This window comes from Coffea arabica, chromosome 6c, assembly GCF_036785885.1.
Source record: "Coffea arabica cultivar ET-39 chromosome 6c, Coffea Arabica ET-39 HiFi, whole genome shotgun sequence".
NCBI lineage: Eukaryota > Viridiplantae > Streptophyta > Magnoliopsida > Gentianales > Rubiaceae > Coffea > Coffea arabica.
The window spans coordinates 18,063,526-18,083,861 of record NC_092320.1 but is presented as its reverse complement, the minus strand read 5'-3'; the positions used below and the strand labels follow the sequence as shown (position 1 = coordinate 18,083,861).

Sequence of the window (20,336 nt, the reverse complement as noted above, 5' to 3'; positions counted from 1 at the left end):
CCACTTTTTAATGAGAGATTTTTTTTTAAAAAAATTATGACAAGGAGGTGTGAATTGGGAAAACTTACCCAAAAAATTAGGGGAAAAAAAAAGGAAGGATATCTGTTGCAATATATAGTATTTGGATCAAGGAGAGGTTTAAATCGTCAGATTAATTTTTGACATGAATTGGACGGATGATCAAGATCTTGTTAAAATATAGTATGTGATAATGACTACCGTTCTATGTCAGATTCGAGCGATCAGCTCCCCTTTTTTAGGGTATGGTAGGCTTACCTGGATAACCAGGGTTTGAGCCCCCTTACTACCGTGCTCGGAGTGGAGTGGGGCCTCCTCTCCCGAGTCGGAGTGGGAGTTGTCGGCCCGAAGGCCCGGATACCCGGCCCATCAGAAAAAAAAAAGAAAAAAGAAAAAAGACTACAGCTCTGTGCCTTTGCTCATGAACCCCTGTGACGGGAGTAGCATTTGACAACGCGTCACGGCCGTAGCTGATCGAAGCCCGATCACTTTCCTCAACCCATCCAAGGAACAGAAAAGAAAAGCTCTCACACACAAACGCACACATACACACAGAGTAGCGCAGGTTAGCCTATAGCACCGTACCCGGTGCACGTTAGCACGGACCAATGTTCTCCAGCTCTGCGTACGCCCCTTCTTCTCTCATCTTCTTTCTCTCCCCAAGACCACCCTTTCCCTTATCTTTCTCCACTATCTCCTCTAGGGTTAGGGTTCTCGCTCTTTTCGACGTAGTTCTCAGCCTCCTCATCTTCTGCTACTGCTACTTTTACTACTATATCTTATTCATTTTTCATGCCCCAATGCTCGTCATAAACCTGGGGCTCCGACCCTTATTCTTACAGCAGAATAGCTCATGGACTCCAATCGGCGCTTCTCATACTCCAATCTCTTCAATCTTGAGGTAATTTTACATGGGTTTTTGCTCTTCTCAAATGGGTTCTCTTCGCTTTTTTCAATTAACTACTCTATTATTCTCTGCTGGGATTCATTTTTTTTTGGTGGAAAGTTTAGTGCTTTTTGGTAGATTTTGTTGGTTGGTTAATTTGGGTTGGTTGCACTTAATTTATATGGATTTAATGTAGCTTGAATTGGGTTTTTCTTGAATTCTGTGATGTCCTTTTGATTTCCTAGTTAGTTATGATTTTCTTTTTCTTGATTTTGTTTGTGATTTTTTTTTTTGGGTTTTGTTGTAGCCGTTGATGAACTTTAAACTGCCTCAACCAGATGATGATTTTGATTATTATGGAAATGGTAGTAGTCAGGATGAGAGCAGAGGTAGCCAAGGTATGCAGTTTAGCTTACTAGCAGCTTTTCCAGTTGTTTTTCAGTTTTAACTGTATCTTTTGGTTCCTCGTTTTATGAAATTCTTTCTTGTAATTATAGTTTGATACTGCATTGCAGCCAAAAGTAGTTGCTTTAGCAATTTGTTTCTTTTTTTTTATTTTTTTTATTTTTACGTTGATTAAGGATAGGTGTTCCTTTAGCAATTGAGTTTTGGAGAGCTGGAGTGTGAACTTAATATTTTTTTATGTTATTTTTACGTTGGTTATGGACAGGTGGAGCAATGGGGGAGCACAGTAACGGAGTCATGTCACGGAGGGAGTTAAAGAAGAAAAGGCGAAGTGGGTATAGCAGTGACGACGAGGACGGAAGTTATAGTAATCATATATCTGAGGAACAGTATCGAGCTATGCTTGGGGAACACATTCAGAAATATAAAAGGAGGCTCAAGAATACCTCTCCTAGTCCTGCATCAATGCGAACTGCGGTCCCGGTTGTGAAAAGCAGTTTAGGACTGAATAATCAGAAATTGCCTAATCACCAGCTGGGGGGGTTGCATAGATTTGAGTCAACTTCAGATTTTCTGAATGTTAATCATTCTCAGAAGTTTGGGAATTTTCACGGATCAGATTTTACACCAAAATATGGTGCAGATAGGTTTGCTTTCTTTCTTAAGGCTTTCTGATTTAGAATGCTTTTAAGTTTCCTTTCCTTTTGTGGCTAAATTGTATTGAGTCTCTGACATTCATAACCTTTACCAATTTTGTCCTGCAAAGTTGAATCTGTTAACTTTCAGATTCATCTGAATTCTGTCTACATGATGCCAAACCAATATTAATGATAAAGGGAGCAAATCTGTAACTGAAGTTGATCGTAGCCTTGAGCTTATTCTCTTCAGAGATTGACTAAAAGCCTAGTAACCAAATGAATAGCTGTTGAAAACCACTGTACTCTAATCTAAACTGAACAAAATTGCCAAACAGATGATTTGTTTTAATTTACCTCTTCTTTTTCAGTTTGGACTAAATTCATTGCAAAGGTCTTATTTGAGAATACTCAAACGTGTAACATTCAAAATCTATGCAGATTAGTTAGTGAACCTGGCTATTTGGACATTGGAGATGGCATCTCATATAGGATCCCTCTCCCTTATGAAAAGTTGGCAGCATCGTTAAACCTGCCAACTGTGTCAGATATCCGCGTTGAGGAATTTTATTTAAAGGGAACCCTTGATTTGGGATCTTTGGCAGCAATGATGGCTTCTGAGAAGAGATTTGGACTCAGAAGCCAAGCAGGGATGGGTGATCCTAAGCCTCTCTATGAATCTCTACAGGCCAGATTACAGGCTCAGCCTGCTAATACCTCAGCCCAGAAGTTCAGCTTGCAAGTTAGTGATGCTGCATTAGCAGCATCCTCCATTCCTGAAGGCTCTGCTGGAAGTATACGGCGATCTATCCTGTCAGAGGGTGGTGTTTTGCAGGTTTATTATGTTAAAGTGCTTGAGAAAGGAGACACTTATGAGGTGAATGCTGACATACAATTGTGATAAATTATATTTTCTCCTTATCCGACTTCTCTCCTGTTTGGGGTGGCCTAAAGGGATGGGGGCAATGATTTTTATTTAAGTCCTCCGACCTGCCTTCTATGTGTATTTCTTATACGGTTGAACGTGTGGGTTTTCAGATTATTGAGCGTAGTCTGCCTAAAAAGCCAAAGGTGACAAAAGATCCTTCGGTGATTGAGAAGGAGGAGAAGGAGAGGATCGGTAAATACTGGGTGAATATTGTAAGGAAAGACATTCCAAAACATCAAAGGAATTTTAGTAACTTCCACAAGAAGCAAATTACTGATGCTAAGAGATTTGCAGAAGTTTGTCAAAGAGAGGTAAGCCATATGAAAGAATTTTCCCTCAACTTCTTGGTAATTTTCTCCTGTTTCTTGTGACAATAGGTTAGTTGGTATGATTAGATCAGTTCAGCATTTATTGTTTCTATCGACAACTGTTAGTCATCTTTGCTGAGTTTCAGTGGTCTGCTTCTTTTCAGGTAAAAATGAAGGTTAGCAGGTCACTTAAGTTGATGAGGGGTGCAGGACTTCGCACACGGAAATTGGCCAGAGACATGCTTGTATTTTGGAAGAGAGTTGACAGGGAGATGGTACTTTGCTTCCTTGTTTACTTTTCTTATGTAATAGTTGGTCTTTTATTCTTTACATTGGCAAGAAGTGGGGAGAATATAAGCTTTCAAAATGAATGAGAATGGATATAGGAGAAGGCATGGTAGCTTTCTGAGGTTATCTGGTTGTTTGTCGCTCACATTTAGTTTTATTGACCTTGAAATTGCATGGTTGTTGGATAGTATATATACTAATGTCTTTTTACTGGAGCCACTTTGCTATAGTCAGTCTATATCTTAGGATGACATAGGGCCTTAACTGCTATTGAGAAGCTTATTTAAAATCTGAGCATGTTTATCATCAAAGAAATCCTTAAAGAATGTTAAGCCTGTAGAGTTGTTAGCGTTGATATTTTTATGCTTTGTTAAGTTTTTGTAGCTCTGAAGGTCTTACTTCTCTGAAAATATCTTGACCAGTGTTTAGGCTTAGTTTTCTGACCCAAAATTCTTTTCCCTAGGCTGAAGTTAGGAAAAGGGAGGAAAAAGAAGCTGCAGAAGCTTTAAAACGTGAACAAGAACTACGTGAAGCTAAGAGGCAACAGCAGCGGCTCAATTTTCTGCTTTCACAAACTGAACTTTACAGTCACTTCATGCAAAACAAGTCAACTTCACAACCAACTGAGGACTTGGCTACTGGTGAAGAAGAATCAGATGATCAGGAAATGCTGACTTCTTCAGAAGCAAAGCTTGATGAAGAAGAGGACCCTGAAGATGCTGAACTGAGGAAAGAGGCTCTGAAAGCTGCTCAGGATGCAGTTTCAAAGCAAAAAAAGATGACATTTGCATTCGACAATGAATGTCTGAAGCTGCGGCAAGCCGCTGATATTGATGCACCTCTGCAAGATGGATCGGTTACGGTGTCTGCTAACATAGATTTATTGCACCCGTAAGTTTCAGCACTGTTGTATGATTTATATTTTGTGTATTTGTGGGCCAATTTCTTACCGTCTGATATGGGCAGGTAAAAGGACAAATTTCATTTTGTTTGATAGCAAACTTCTCTTTGTTAAGTTCTGAAATTCTCTTTGTGAATTTATTTTAGATCAACAATGCCTGTAGCTTCAACTGTGAACACACCAGAGCTGTTCAAAGGTTCACTCAAAGAATATCAGCTCAAAGGCCTCCAGTGGCTCGTAAATTGTTATGAGCAGGTGAGAAGATAACTCTTACAGTTTTGGTAGTATTGCATCAATTTTTGAGGTTTTGGTTGTAGAAAGTTGACTCATATGTCACAGGGTTTAAATGGTATTCTTGCTGATGAGATGGGCTTAGGAAAAACAATTCAAGCCATGGCTTTCTTGGCTCATTTGGCTGAAGTAAGATATATTCTTCTTCTTCTTTCTTTTTCCTTTTCTTTTTTTTTTGATTTATTATTTATTTATTTATTTATTTTTAATATCTGTCAACATGGAATTTTTTACTCAAATTGTTCATGTTCTACAGGAAAAGAATATCTGGGGACCTTTTCTGGTTGTTGCGCCAGCTTCTGTCTTGAATAATTGGGCTGATGAAATTGGACGTTTTTGCCCTGATCTAAAAACTCTTCCATATTGGGGTGGACTTCAAGAGCGAATGGTACTTAGGAAGAACATCAATCCAAAGCGGCTTTATCGGCGGTAATGTTTCATTGACAATAGTTATTTTATATTGCTTTTGTCCTTTATGAAATCTTTAATCCAGAAGTGATGTTTGAATGAAGAATTGACTTCTTTGAGTACATGTAACTCTGAATTCAAGAGAAAGTCCTATAGTCCTGACTGTTGGTAGAACCTTACTCTGAATGGAATGAATGATCATGGCTAATTGTAGATTACTGTCAATGATGTCCATTTGAAGACTGGATTAGTTGCTTTATGCTTAGGCCATAAAGGACCAAAAGATTGATTGGTGAAAGAGAGAGTAAGATCAAGCAGGATCGGATCTGGCAGATGGTCCACTGAATTGTGCAAGAACCTTCAAGGCTTCAGGAGAGGGTGGAATGCATAGTTTCTTGAAGTGAACCACACACTTTTGTGAATAAGAGTGTAACTATATGAATTAACAGTATTTTCACTTGCATGAAAACATCTAAATTAACAGATATTTCAATTGATTTAAAAACTTTAATGGAAAAAAGTATGCAAGGCAGCAAACATTGAAAGTGCATACTACTATGGCATAACAATTAACAGAAAAGGGAGAACCATAAAGCAAAAATAGCAAACATTAGTAACACTTGAAGGTTCACATGTTCTGAAGCATTCACCGTTCATAGACCATGAAGCTCCTAGTTTCAAAGCTGGAAGTAACTTGTGCTATATGACACCTGCAGATTACTATCTCCATTTTCTCTTTTTGTACTGATTCTTGACATTTTAAAACAGGGATGCTGGATTTCACATTCTCATTACGAGCTACCAACTCCTAGTTTCTGATGAAAAGTACTTCCGACGAGTAAAATGGCAATATATGGTGTTGGATGAGGCTCAGGCAATCAAAAGTTCTAACAGGTTTGAAAAGTACTCTACATACAGACATACAAACATAGGGAGAAAAAGAGCAAGAGCAGGGAAAGCCTTTTGATATTTTGAGTATGCTATGACAACAGATAGGAGCTGTTATTCGCTATAGTCTGTCTTTGACATTTTTAATGATTTTCACAAATAGCCTTGCTATCTCTATTGCGAATATACAAATTTTAATGCTTGTTTTGTTTATTGCTATATTAGTTTTGGCAGGATTGGGGGGTGGGTCCAAAAAAGACCTCATCTAATCATGTTGATATTTGACTTGGCAGTATACGATGGAAGACGCTTCTCAGTTTTAATTGTAGAAACCGCCTGCTTTTGACTGGTACTCCAATTCAAAATAACATGGCCGAGCTATGGGCTCTCCTTCATTTTATCATGCCAACCTTGTTTGATAGCCATGAACAATTTAATGAGTGGTTTTCAAAGGGGTATGATTCCTTACATGTTTCCTGTGCCTGTATAATCAAGTTATGTAGCAACAGAATATAGTCTTAATTGATCTTTGTCATGTATGACCAGAATAGAAAATCATGCAGAGCATGGTGGGACATTGAATGAGCATCAGCTTAATAGATTGGTGAGTGTTCAAACATATGCAAAATCATTCTAAGCCTGATTGATGCAACAGCAATCTAAAGCGCTTTTATTTTTATTTCTCCAACTACCAAGTCTATGAGGAATATGTCTTTGTACCAAATGGGCTCTGTGTCTTGTGAGGCACATGAATTGCATCTATTTTTTTCAGTATCGAACTGTGTGAATGAGATGCCCTCTTTCCACATTAGTTTCTGTCCTATCCAATACTCTAATTCTGCTTTCCATTCCTGATTAACACTATGTTGTTGGTGAATGGTCTCCAAAGCTTTTCTTGCATTCTGTTTGATTGTCATGTTGCCATTGATGTAAAGCTACTACTAAATCAAATAAACTTGACATCATATTTTCAAGTGAACTTTTTTTACGTTTATTTTGGAATTGTGGTTTAATGACCCTCATATTGAATCTTTTTCTTGTTAAGGACTTTTCTGGTTTAAATATGTGAATATGCTTTTGTGTATGAGTTGCTTTGACTTGATTAATCTGCGGTTGCTTAGTTTATCTTTCTTTGGCTCTTATTCTTCTTGTCATGTTCTTTGTGAACAGCATGCTATTTTAAAGCCTTTCATGCTACGGCGGGTTAAGAAGGATGTGATTAGTGAACTTACTGGCAAAACAGAAATAACTGTGCATTGTAAATTGAGTTCTCGCCAGCAAGCATTTTATCAAGCTATAAAGAATAAGATATCCCTAGCCGAGTTGTTTGATGGCAGTCGTGGACATCTAAACGAGAAAAAAATTCTGAACTTGATGAATATCGTCATCCAGTTAAGAAAGGTAATTTGGTTCTGGCTTGGAGCACTATGTTGTTTTTTGTTGTATTAAGGGTTTTTAGTTGAAACTTATTTATTAAACTTGATGTAACTCTTGTGAATTTTGAGAATTGGCCTCCTTTTCTTTGCAATGGCAGGTGTGCAACCATCCAGAGTTGTTTGAGAGAAATGAGGGTAGTACATATTTTTACTTTGGAGATGTTCCAAATTCTCTTCTTCCCCCACCTTTTGGGGAGTTGGAGGACATATACTATTCTGGTGGTTGCAATCCAATTACATACGAGGTATTTACTAAGTATGAAGTAACTTGGTTTTATTGTTGTTTTTTTGTTTTCGTTTTTCCTGGTTTAGATTCTTCTTTTCAAATCCCATGTGAGCTAATTGTATTAGAGAACTGTTGCTTACAGGCTTAATGCATTTTTAGAGCTAATTGTATTAGAGAACTGTTGCTTACAGGCTTAATGCATTTTTAGTCATTCGTCATGATAGTGGACATATATATCGTACTTTATAAGATAATAACAGGTGCTAAACCTGTAATGTGATAGATAACTGACTCTAGTCTGGACCCTGATTTTAACATGTCATTGGTTTAGAGGCTGATTTTACGTATTTTTCATGGAATCACCTGATTTTCATTGCGTTATGGGTTGGATGCTTTAACTGTTGCTGGTAATCGTCCATTTCAAGTTACTGTCCCAGAATCCCTCCTCTATTCTCCCCTTCACCCTTGCCCATAAAGAAAAACAATGAAAACCCAATGAAAGAGAGAAGGAAAGAAGGAAAGATGAGGTCGCAGATAGATGAGAGGAATTTAGTATTTTCTGTTTCCTAAACGAATGTCCTCTCACTGAAAGGGTTGTGCATTTTGTGTACTCAAATTATGTAATGTTGATTGAAAATATGCCTCTAATTGTGCTTGGTGTTCTTGCATTTGATTAGAGAGAGATTTATGTATAGTTCATTATTTTTTTATGTATAGTTCATTAGAGAGAGATTTATGATTAGTGAGAGATTTATGTATAGTTCATTATTCTTTTCATGTTATATTTCTGTATTGTTCACTAATGTACTCAAAATTTTCATACCTTCCTAGACTTATGCAGTCCTGACTAGATTGTCTTTTGAATTCTCTTCAGATACCAAAATTGATCTACCAGGAAGTTGTCCGACAATCTAACACATGCTTCTCAGCTTTAGGTCAAGGTTTTACCAAGGAATTGTTTGAGAAATATTTTAACATATTTGCCCCTGAAAATATATATAGATCTATGCTCCAAATGGATGAGAACCTTGATGGTTCTTTTGTACATAATGGAACTTTTGGATTTGCCAGTTTGGCTGATCTAGCACCTTCAGAATTGTCACTATTGGCAACTGGTACTTCTGTTGAAAGATTGTTGTTTTCAATAATGAGATGGGATAGGCAATTTATAGATGGAATCTTAGACCTGCTTATGGAGACTGAGGAGGATGATTTTGAACTCAATCAAATTGGGAGGGAAAAAGTAAGAGCAGTCACACGAATGTTATTGTTGCCACCTAAATCAGATACAACTCTGCTGAGAAGACATGCAACTGGTCCTGAGGATGCTCCATTTGAGTCTCTAGTCATGCCTCATCAGGATCGGCTTCTATCCAATATCAAGCTTTTACATTCAACATACTCTTATATCCCAAGAACCAGAGCTCCTCCTGTAAGTGCTATGTTATATATTGGTCGAATTTATCATTACATTGAGTTGAAATTCAATCTAACACGTCTTCGTGTATCTTCCTTGCTTTTGTTAGATAAGTGCCCATTGCGCCGACAGACATTTTGCTTACAAAATGCTAGAAGAACTGCATCATCCATGGGTCAAAAGATTGTTAGTTGGTTTTGCACGCACATCAGATTCTAACGGCCCTAGGAAGCCAAATACTCCTCACCCTTTGATTCAAGAAATTGATTCTGATCTACCTGTTTCACAACCTGCCCTACAGCTGACATACAAGATCTTTGGTTCCTGTCCACCAATGCAGCCCTTTGACCCTGCTAAGATGCTAACAGTATGACAAAATCTCTCTATTAGCACACTTCTTTTAGGATATAAATATCCTTTTAAAAAGGGGCAGGTAAAATTTATTTTCATCTCTTTAACATTTATGTTTTTAAATCTCTCAGGACTCTGGAAAGCTTCAAACTTTGGATATATTACTGAAACGCTTGCGTGCTGAAAATCATCGTGTGCTTCTGTTTGCACAAATGACAAAAATGTTGAATATCCTTGAGGTAATTTAATCTCCATTCTATTTTTTGTTCAAATTATAATAGATTTCAGAATTGTATTGTGCATGTGATGCTAAAACTCTCCACATGGTTTGCTTGCTTGATCTCTGGCTTGCATTACCTGACGTGATATCAGTTGATGATTTTTGAGATTATGACTTGTTTCAAGTGAGGAGTTTTTTTTTTGGCCGCACCTTGTAATTTTATTTAACCCTGTTTGTTGTTGTTGATGGTGGTATTGTCATCGTTAAGGCATGGGAAAACTGTTTTGGATTTTTTAAACTAATTTGTATAGGAAATAGATAAGAAGAAAAGGCAATTCATCTAGTTACCTCCTAGGAGTTGAACACTGTAGAAACCATGTATGACTTATAGCACACAATTTTGGGTTGCAACTTTTCCTGACAGTCCTTTGAGGAAGGATTTTAACTTCTGGCTAGCAAAAATATCAGGGCCAAAAGGGTTTTCTCTGAATTGGTTAGTTCTCATAAAGGATGCCCACGTTTGTCATACCCATTTTACTTAATCCTTACGGAACTTAATACTAGTGGTCATAAGTGCAAGGATAAATATTGCCAACAGTGTATATCCGCAAAGTAGAATGTTGTATTACGTAGGCCTGCTTACTGGACTGGATTAGTTTTGAATGCTTTTTCTATTAGCATTACTAATCTTGTTCTCTGCCCAATCAACTTTTTGGCTTTCAAAGGGTTGCATCAAGTCCATTTTTTACTAGTGAAGGTTTTATTATCGTGTTGATAAATAGGTTACAGAAGTAAAATGACAGGCTGTATCATTCTTTATTAGAAGTCTTTATCTGCTTATTAAAGAATTAGAGGTGGTACTGGACATTGATTGTGTAAATTTTGGTGTTGATTTTTACCAATTTTGCAGGACTACATGAACTATAGGAAGTACAAATATCTAAGGCTTGATGGCTCCTCCACAATTATGGACAGACGAGACATGGTTAGGGACTTTCAGCATCGGTATGTGCTAATCAAGTCATGAGATTCGTCTGTCTTCTTTCATGTGAAACCCCTGTGATTGGAGACCAAAACCTTACTATCCTATTGTAGGAATGATATCTTTGTGTTTTTGCTGAGTACAAGAGCTGGTGGGCTGGGTATCAACTTGACAGCTGCTGATACTGTGATTTTTTATGAGAGTGATTGGAATCCAACCTTGGATCTGCAAGCAATGGATAGAGCTCATCGGTTGGGTCAGACTAAGAATGTTAGTCTCCCGTCACATTTATTTCTCCATTATACATTTGTCCAGGGAAAATAAATGATCTCCTGACCATGACATACTGTTTCAGCAACCAAAAACCAAGAAGGAGCAACTGTGTGATATCTTGATGGAAGCTGTTTTCTGAGAACATTATATGAAAAGATTTTGCTTTTTTGCTTGCTAAAAAAATTTAAAAACCCGACTTTTGTACTTGATGCACATGTAAGGTTAACTTGCGTGTAGTTTGTGGTTGGATGTAACTGTTAAGGTTTTTTCTCGAATAAATCTTTCTATTAATTTATATGACATTTATGTGTTGTGTGTGCATATAAGTTTGATTACATCTGCTTTCTAACAAATGGAGTCATGTAGATCTTTTTAAGATGGAAAATAGTCTTTAAAACATTCCATTTTACCGGGATACATCCTATTTCTATTATTTTCAAATCTTGTTGAAATCTTCTTGTATTTTCTTTACATCCGCAATGAACTTCTTGATTAATTGATATTTTAAAAAATTGTATTATTGATTGGTAATAGTATTGTATTCATCCTTTATTCTACTTCTCATGGTTTTACATGTTCTATGTTTTGTTAAAGGTTCTTATTGTGTAAGTGATTCGTTTCAACTAGGTTACAGTCTATCGGTTGATATGTAAAGAGACAGTCGAGGAGAAAATTTTACAGAGAGCTAGTCAGAAAAGTACTGTGCAGCAGCTTGTCATGACTGGTGGTCATGTGCAAGGTGACCTTTTGGCTCCGGAAGATGTTGTATCCTTGCTGATTGATGATCCTCATTTGGAGCAGAAACTTAAAGAGATCCCATTGCAGGTTCATTCTGAGTGAAGCTGTGCATCATTTGCTTTTCATAGCTCTTGATTTGACTGATTATTAGACATGAGGTTCCTTTGCATTTGAATTATGTGTAGAGTTAGTTGAACACTTGTTCTGTGTTCCACTTGTCAGGCTAGAGAAAGACAGAAAAAGAAAGCTGGAACAAAGGGCATACGCATTGATGCAGAGGGTGATGCCTCTTTGGAAGAGTTCACGGAGCTCGGATCTCAGGGCAATGAGTATGGTGCTACTCCTGATCCTGAGAAAGCAACCTCCAACAATAAAAAGGTAAACATGGTTTTCTTATTTCTGCTTCTTCTTTATTACTCGCTATTTGAGATGGGATTTTTCTTTTTTTGAGTGAAACTCCAACTTATATTTAACTTTTTTGTTAGTTGTGATACTTTAGCTTTTCTTTTTCATTATATTGTATCTCATGCAGATTAATAATTAGCAATAGAGCTACAAAATCTATTTTATTTGGTTCGCATGTTCTACTTTTAGGTTTTAGCTGGACTCTAATATACTCGAGTGATAGATTGATTTTCAGGTCTTCTTTCCTTTAGCCAGGCCCAAATACACTTGAGTGATAGATTGGTTCAGGTCTTCTTACTTTTAACTAGACCCATACCTGAGTGGTATAGGTCCAAAAGTCTAACCAGTTCATTATGTGTCCATTACTACGTTTTTAAATCAACTTTGGATCGGGGCCTGGGCTAGTTCATGTAATAATGTTCTACACTTAGTTAAAGCTTTATTTTCTGTTCGGGATTGCACTTCATGGCTTAAGTTTTAAATTAAATGTGTTTGAAGAGTATTTTGGTGGTTTGAAGTTGTTAAAAAATGCGACTAATTTCTCTGTCAAACTAGTGTATTACCAAAATGATTGGAAAGAGCCGGGGCATATGAAATGTGGACAAGGAACTTCTATGCAGACGAGTACGTTTTATACATTGGAAGAGGTCGAAGCCTTTTAAAATATTACCGAAATTAAATAGAGCAAAGGATCACTATTTGGACATGTTGCAATGTTAAAACCAAAGTGGATCCTTTTTTGGTTAATTACCATCATGTATCTTTGTGCGGGCTTCTCTTTTCTTTGATGTAGGTTGAATACCAATTAGCTATTGGAATATGTGACTCACTAGTCATCGTCTACGCTAAAACAAATATTTGCTCCATGCTGCATCTTAGAATATGTGCCTGTTTTAAATCTCAAGTACTCTTCATGCAGAGGAAAACAAGTGACAAGCAGACTCCAAAGTCTAGGTCTGTGAAAGGATCATCGCCTCCTAATTCTTCGTCAGCGGACTATGAGTTTGATGACCTCCAGGTGAACACTGAGGTACATCATCAGAGACCAAAAAGGTTGAAGAGGCCAACAAAGAGTGTCAATGAGAATCTTGAACCCGCATTTACTGCCTCCCCTAATGTGGTTCAAGAGGCCAATCAAAACCTCCCTGTGTCCGAGCTAAATTCCGGTGGTTACAATCACTTGTTGACTGGGCAGTAGTATCCATAGGGGATCATCTTCATTGTCAAGCTGCAGCTCTTTCTTGCACCACGAAAGCAAAAATTTGATGTGAGGGTGACCGGAGACTCGGGCTTCCCTTAATGCGGCGTGCTGCTTGCTATAGCCGGACCTGATAAAAGCACGGAGGATTTTGTAGCAGCGCTGTACAGATTAGATTATTGGGTAGGATATTTACTTCCTGATACCTTGCTATTATATATGGAAATATAGAAGATGTATAGTAGGGCTCATCCTTGTCTCGTTTAGGGGCTGTAAAAGCATTTTGTTAGATGGTAGAGAACTGAATTTTGTAACCGGTCCAGTACTGATGCTGACGAGCGTTGTGGGCATGGAAACTCCCATTTCATACATGATATATTGAATGAAATCCAAAAATCTGAGACTAGGCTCTGATGATGAGAAAGTAGATGAGCGTGTAAGGTCTTTTTGAGGCATTTCCGGGCAGCACGCGTGCAAACCTTGGAGACAAAAATTTGTGCTGGCCTTTGGTCACCAATGCTGGAGCACAAGGCAATGTATTTGCATATTAAATTAGGGATTATTGGCAGGTATATTTGAATAATAGATTAGAAAGGAATTCAGGAACAATATCTCTATATGAATTATGTGTTTTCTCAAAAATTAGTACTGTACGTGAAAAACTTGTCATTCTAATTATCTTTTTGGGTATTTTTAAAATTTAAAATTTTAGTTAGATGTTTTAAAAAAAAATTTTAACTCTCCTTGCCATAATCATCCACGAGTACCGCGTACCACCAGCTGCCACCGTGCCCTCCTCCCTCTTCTACTCTTCCCTCCTTCCTCCTCCCCGTTCCTCCCTTCCCTCTCCGTCCTCGTGACCAACCTCTTGGGGGAAAGAAGGAGAAGGGGGGGGGGGTGGTTAAATTTTTTTGACTCTCCTTGTCATAATCATCCACGAGCATCACACACCCCCAACTGCCACCACTCCCTCCTCCCTCTTCTACTCCTTCCGCGTCCCTCCCTCTCCCCCTCCCCGTTCCTCCCCTCCCCTCCCTTCCCTGGTCCTCCCTTCCCGTCCTCGCTACCAAAATCTTGGGGAAAAGGAAGGGGGGATGGGGGTGGAAGGGGGAAGGTTAAATTTTGGAATGTTTTTAATGTGGATTCTAAAAATAAGTACGTGGAAAACAACGCGATCCATACAGAGCCATTGAATTTTGATAAAGCTCAGAGCGCACCCACAAGCTTTTCATCATTGCACTCGACTAAAAATGTAACAAAAGGCAAACCATTTAAAGTCAAAGATCAATATAACATATTAAAGGCATTTCACTTCCCCCCAAGTTACTCCTGCACACCCCATCCGAGTGTGAATAGGTCTCCAAGGAAACAATTTATCGGAAACCAAGTAGCTGAGCAACTAAAAGCTCAGAACATTTTGAAATTAAAGCCAGGAGACTTGAAAGCTTCACAACCTATACTTGTGTCATTACACTACAGAAAGGGCTTGAGCATGGTGTCGAATATGATCATCGATAAAGGTGGCAATGAAGTAGTAGGAGTGATCATAACCAGGCTGCATACGCAAGAGAAGTGGAACAGTGGCACTCCTGCAGGCTTCTGCGAAATTGTTTGGCAGCAGCTGATCATGTAAGAATTTATCATCCTCTCCCTGAAAAAGGTGAAATTGCTGGTTAGGAAATCACTAAGAACTCTCTCATTCGTCTCTTTCCCACATAGCTACAACAACGAAAGACCAACAATTTTATCATCCTCTCCCTGCATGCGACGTGATTCAGTACAGCATACTTGATCAATGGAGCGGCGGTTCCCTATGTCTTAACATGCAAAGATACGAGGGAAAAATTGTCGATGCCAACAGAGAGAAGCATATCAACATGAGTAGAAAAAACCTTCTACAAGTACCACTGCTAAGCTCTCGAGCTCATGTCCAAAATGCTATAAGATATCTTGCAGCCAAGAACTCAAAATTATCAATTGTTTTGGTTCTTGTATTCTACAAAGAAATGTGCGCGCTGCTAACAAAATCAGAAGACCATTCTTGATGTCATCCTGATAGTTAAAACTCATAGCTTATAGAGTGATACATTGATAATTATCCGCATATTGAAAGTGAAGTGCAAAGTTCAATATTCACCAAAAGAGGCACAGCCAGTGAGACCAATTCTGAAGTGGTAATTGTAAAATGCAACAGGAACAAAAGGAAAATATACCCGACTATTATTTTTCAGGGTGCACAGTTTCTCGGAGAACTAGAAAAATCAGAAAGATAAAAGTCTGATATATTTGTGCAAAATTAATTTAATGACAAACATTAAGTTGTTACCTGATCAATTAAAATGGTGGCGGAAACATCTTTGAATTTTGATACAAGCAAAGTGGCATCATATTCCTGCACAGTTACCGTAGCAATAACATCTAAGATGTCAACTTAACAGCAATTCAACATGTCATGCCAAAGGGTAACACTCAAGATTGTACCTCCCAGTCAGCTTTATTTTCACCCAGGTAGTTTGTGAAAGCTTTCTGGCCCCAGGGACAATTCATAGGATTGACAATTGGTGCAAAAGCTGAAACAGACTGAGAGAATGGAGAAAAATATCAATGACAATAAAGAATTCATTAACAGAGAAACAGAACATAAACTTGTTCTCTATGGTTAGGAGAACACCAAGGGAACTGGAAAATGCAGTAAATTTCAGACATTTTTTGAATTTTTGTTTATAGGATTAACATCTGAAGGCTCGCAGAGCTCAAATTGGAACAAGAAGACCTATCATTCATTAACAAATCCTCTCTTGCAGCTATAATATTCAACATCAAATTCCCAAGAAGTGATTTATTTATTTATTGTTATTATTATTTTTAACTTCACAAGAAGGCAATATCACCAAGAAAAAAAATGACCTTATATTTTTCCAGATTTTTCAGGTAAATTGTTAGTGCTCCATGACCACCCATAGAATGACCAGATATGGATGCCCGAGATATATCAAGTTGAGGAAAGTTTTCACTAAGGAGAGTCGGCAATTCCTTGACAACATAATCATACATACGCCAATTCTTCCACTTCTCTTGCTTTGCATTCAAATAAAACCCAGCACCTGTTTTCCAGATATATCAACTAAATTTTCAGCAAAACACAGTAAAATTCAATAGAAACTCAACGCTTAAACATAAAGCAACAGTTGCAACAAATGAAAAACCCAGGAGATAACACAAATATAGTGCATCTTTTGACAGGGCATGAATGTGTACAACATTCTCTCTAAATTGATGGCACTAGTGCATAAGAAATCCAGGCACATGATTCTGAGCTTTTTATCATTAAGAACAGTTTCACTATTGCATACCGACACCAAAATCCCAGCTGTCAGATTCCCCTTCGACAGTTAGGCCTCCTGTAACAAACAGACGAGATGTTAAGAATCTGGCTTGTACAATCAACACAAGCCTCAAGTGTGATATCACTTCAAATGCATATGTGTCACTTTTGTCTTGCTTCTTTAACATAAAGGCTATGGCCCAAAAAGCAAAAATGGCAATCATATTACGAGCTTTGTACCTTTAATTCAAACAAAAACACATGTTAACATCTATAAGAATGCAAGGCCTTTTTCCTTTTCTCTTTGCCTTTTCTTTCTATACAGAATATTCCCCAAAGGTGGCCACAAAGTCCTTGCAATCATTCCAAGGTTAGACTTTAATAATTTGCAGCAATTAAGATGGAGGAATTTAGAGATTTCATTTAAAAAATGCAAACCAGGCAAATTTTTGATCTCTTTAAAGCACCTTAGATTAGAAAGACAAGGATGCATATATGGCAAGTAATGAAGATACTTCCTTTATGAAAGACCCACTTAAATAAAGCTTTGATTGCAAAAAATAAGGCACCCTCTCGAATTGTGGAAATTCACTTACTTTAGCAATCATAAATACTACATAGTGAATATCTGTAGCCTTTTTTTTTGGACAATAATTTGTAGCCTTAGCATCTGAAATGTTACTTAGAAAATGCATAATGCCTATGCACCCTCTGAAATTTAAGACAACAATCTTCCTGTAAACTTCAATATGTCAGTGGAGCTCTAAAGACTTGCACATACGTTAGCTATTGCTTGCTTCAAATTCTAGTGCAACTAGAACAGGTTCTGGTTAACTTCGTGGAGTTCCTTAGATTAACAAGCATACTTTGTGCCCTAAGTCTTAATTTATTAGGTCTCTTTATTGCCATGGTGTTGGCTATCTCAGTTCACTTGATCTCAAGTCCACCCAACTTTGAAAGTATTCTGTGCTGAATACCATAGACTTCTAAGAATAAAAATATTGTATTTGAACTTTAGGGAAGAGGACAGTTGTGTGAAAGGCAAATGCAGGAGGAAGAAAGGCACAGTATAGGAGGTTGCTGCAGTTGCCAGGAGGGAAAGTGGTAGAGAAAGGTGGGAAAGACAGATAACAGGGCTGACCAGCACTAACAGAAGAGCTCAATTTTATAAAACAAAACATAGATTAATAGGAAAAATTTTATAACTTCAGCAAATACAGAGGGATTGCTGTTTCATTTTTTCCCTGTATGTACTAAAGTTCCCCAAGCATAATGGAGAAAAACGAACTTCATGACACACAGAAGGACCAAAAGTTTCTTATTTAAGAAGGTTAACATGTTATTTCAAGCAAATAATAGTTTGGTGGCCAAAAGTGTATGATGGATGAAGTTTAGTGGTCCCCTAAGTCTTTGGCCTTTTCTTTAAGCCCTAAAACTTGTCTTTGCTCACCTCTCATTCACTACACCATATATAGGCCTTCGCAAGTGCTTACATGCAGCCAAAGATTTGGAATTTGGGAGGGAAACTAATATGACAATTGAGGATTCTTCCATCAGTGACTAATTCTTTTATAGGATATTCTGAAAAGTATTTCAACATAAAAATTGACTCACTTGGAGATGTATCTGGAGCAATCAGAGCAACACCTTCAATTGAAGCAACTCTTTGAGCACCAGACTTGATAATGAAGTTCTCATCTGAGCATGTAAGACCAGAGAGCCAGTAAAGTACCTGGACCAAAAAGTTCAAACAGCATCTCAGTGCTCTGTGGGATGATTCCAAAATTTACATCACAATGAATATCAAGGAGAAAAAATATCTTAAGAACTGTAGAGTGAAAGAGGTTTAGCATGTATCCTGTCAATCCAAATAAAAGTTCACATTAGCCCTTTCAACCTTATGTCTTGCATATTAAATCATCAAACTTCTACCATAGGTGAATTAATTACAGTTGATATTGATGCATTGATCTCATTCATATTCTCTTAAACATTTCCTGCGCTGATGGTATATACCAAACAAATCAACAAGGTTGGGCATGTAAAGAAGTGTCTCCAACAAAAGGTTCCAGACTATATGCAGTAAATCACCTCTTTTATTTCTCCACAAGCATAAATGTTTCTTTTCAAATGCAAAGATGTATTCTTTTAGACAAAATGAGTGGTCAAACAGAATGGGTAGGAACACTACATACAACATAACGAAACATGAAACACTCTCTTGTAGGTCATCAACTAAAAACTACAAAAGAGACTGCCACTAGTAATACCAAGTGGTAAGACAAAAATTTGTATCATAATCCATATCTTATTAATGAGTCTCTTAACACATAAATAAACAGTAAGTATGTATATGTGAGCGAGATTGCATTCCAATATACAGCAAACCAACAACAATCATCATATTCAGAAGCATCAAAGAAAACTCAATTCCGCCTGACTACTCGAATATTCAATAAAAGAAATCTATCCAACACCAGAAAAACAGAAGAAAGAAAATATAATGAGTAAATAGTTATTTACACTAAAAAAAATAAACAAAAAGTATCAGAAATGATGACATTATTAACCCACAAAGAAAAAGAATAACTCAAAAAAGCATAAAAGAACATTTCTTTTTCTTTTCAAGCATTTGGAATCTTTGGATATAACAGACAAATTTAATAGGTAAAAATTGAGTCTTTGCAGAAATTGCAGAAGTAAAATCCTAATGGGGAAATCATGCAGATAAAGAAATCTTGAAAGGAAATAAGAAAAGGGTCTGCTCAGGAAATCAAGGTTTTGGGGGAGGGAGAAGAAGATAAGGAGGGGGACTTACAGGGAATTTGTCAGAAGGGTTAGAAGAAGGTGGGAAGTAAATTGAGAAAGTCATGGAACATCCCAATGCGGGGCTGAAGTGCTTGTATCTCTTGTTGAACCCATCAAACATCTTTGAGCTGCTGATTTCTGTTGGTTTGGAATCCATTGTGGAGTCAACAGTGAGTTTGCTGATTGCTCTATCCAAGACGAAAAGGGAATGGAAGTCAGCTAGTTTGTGAGTTGAGGATAGAAAAGAAAAGAAGAGATAAGAAGAGAAAGGGTAAGTTACGAGAGAAAAGGAAAAATAAGAGAAGAAGAGAGGAGATTTTAATGTTGCGAAATGGAATGATTTTGGATATATATATTAATAAAATTTTATTCAATACCTTTGTGAGGATAAAATGGGTAATTTGAAAAAATTTTGTAAGCTTTCAACAGTTTTCCTTCGCTTTCCGCGAGTTTTGGTTAGAAAAAATTTTGGACTGTAGCAGCGCTTTGGCTTCCCTTCAATATCCGTTTCTTTTCTTTTCCGTCTCACTTAAATGTCCCAAACGTAGGAAAATTCACCTTTTTCTTTCTTTCTTTTTTATTCCTTTGAAATCCGAACTCCCAAACTAGCTACACTTAGGCCTGTCAACGGGTCGGGTCTAGACCCGGATCCGGAACCGGATCAGTGAAATTGTTGCGAGTATGAATAGAGATTTAATTCCGTTTTTCGGATCCGGATCCGAATTCGTTTTGTCAAATAAAAAACGGGTCGAATACGGAATATAGTATTTCGACCCGTATTAGATCCGGATCCGGATATAAATGAATTAATAATTTAAAAAATATATATTTATCAATATAATTTGATTAGGGTGATGTATTTGAGTAAAGTCAATTTGATTTCTTTTCTTATTTGGTTTTTTCTTTGCATTAGTTAGAAATTAGTTTACAAATATATTTTTTTCTCATTTTTATTAGAAATTGTAAATTTTGTTAAATTTGTGCGGGTAGACCCGACCCGA

The 20,336-nt window shown here is 37.3% G+C and overlaps 2 protein-coding genes across 3 annotated transcripts; one reads left to right on the top strand and one right to left on the bottom strand.

The window, feature by feature from the left end:
• Nucleotides 1-225: 225 nt before the first annotated feature.
• On the top strand, nucleotides 226-13,608 carry LOC113692345 (chromatin-remodeling ATPase INO80). Its single transcript, XM_027210742.2, has 23 exons — nucleotides 226-919; nucleotides 1,212-1,302; nucleotides 1,575-1,956; nucleotides 2,386-2,821; nucleotides 2,983-3,183; nucleotides 3,345-3,455; nucleotides 3,932-4,359; nucleotides 4,516-4,624; nucleotides 4,709-4,789; nucleotides 4,917-5,089; nucleotides 5,837-5,962; nucleotides 6,250-6,411; nucleotides 6,503-6,560; nucleotides 7,127-7,357; nucleotides 7,491-7,637; nucleotides 8,493-9,050; nucleotides 9,145-9,402; nucleotides 9,518-9,625; nucleotides 10,517-10,611; nucleotides 10,702-10,858; nucleotides 11,489-11,686; nucleotides 11,822-11,977; nucleotides 12,924-13,608. The coding sequence occupies exons 1-23, from the start codon at nucleotides 872-874 to the stop codon at nucleotides 13,200-13,202; spliced, it is 4,593 nt and encodes a 1,530-aa protein (XP_027066543.1). The 5' UTR covers nucleotides 226-871; the 3' UTR covers nucleotides 13,203-13,608.
• A 788-nt stretch (nucleotides 13,609-14,396) lies between these two features.
• LOC113693724 (S-formylglutathione hydrolase-like) lies at nucleotides 14,397-19,657 on the bottom strand. Of its 2 annotated transcripts, none has more exons than XM_027212346.2 (7): nucleotides 19,346-19,657; nucleotides 18,142-18,259; nucleotides 16,556-16,603; nucleotides 16,110-16,306; nucleotides 15,684-15,782; nucleotides 15,529-15,594; nucleotides 14,397-14,853 (listed from the first exon to the last, which is right to left on the bottom strand). In XM_027212346.2, exons 1-7 carry the CDS (start codon nucleotides 19,490-19,492, stop codon nucleotides 14,671-14,673), a joined length of 858 nt encoding a protein of 285 aa, XP_027068147.1. In that variant the 5' UTR covers nucleotides 19,493-19,657; the 3' UTR covers nucleotides 14,397-14,670. The 2 variants fall into 2 exon arrangements, with proteins under 2 accessions (XP_027068147.1, XP_027068148.1); XM_027212347.2 differs by having other exon boundaries at nucleotides 14,781-14,960; nucleotides 19,346-19,632.
• Nucleotides 19,658-20,336: the final 679 nt, after the last annotated feature.

What these genes read in the sequence shown, in the direction of transcription:
- LOC113692345 (XM_027210742.2), top strand. Translation starts at nt 872, where the DNA reads ATGGACTCCAATCGGCGCTTCTCATACTCCAATCTCTTCAATCTTGAG. An exon ending in CCAATCTCTTCAATCTTGAG is followed by an intron (nt 920 to 1,211) that starts GTAATTTTACAT and finishes GTTTTGTTGTAG; the next exon opens with CCGTTGATGAACTTTAAACT. An exon ending in CAGAAGTTTGTCAAAGAGAG is followed by an intron (nt 3,184 to 3,344) that starts GTAAGCCATATG and finishes GCTTCTTTTCAG; the next exon opens with GTAAAAATGAAGGTTAGCAG.
- LOC113693724 (XM_027212346.2), bottom strand. Translation starts at nt 19,492, where the DNA reads ATGGATTCCAAACCAACAGAAATCAGCAGCTCAAAGATGTTTGATGGG. An exon ending in ACCCTTCTGACAAATTCCCT is followed by an intron (nt 18,260 to 19,345) that starts GTAAGTCCCCCT and finishes TTTTTGGTCCAG; the next exon opens with GTACTTTACTGGCTCTCTGG. An exon ending in AAAATCTGGAAAAATATAAG is followed by an intron (nt 15,783 to 16,109) that starts GTCATTTTTTTT and finishes CCATTCTCTCAG; the next exon opens with TCTGTTTCAGCTTTTGCACC.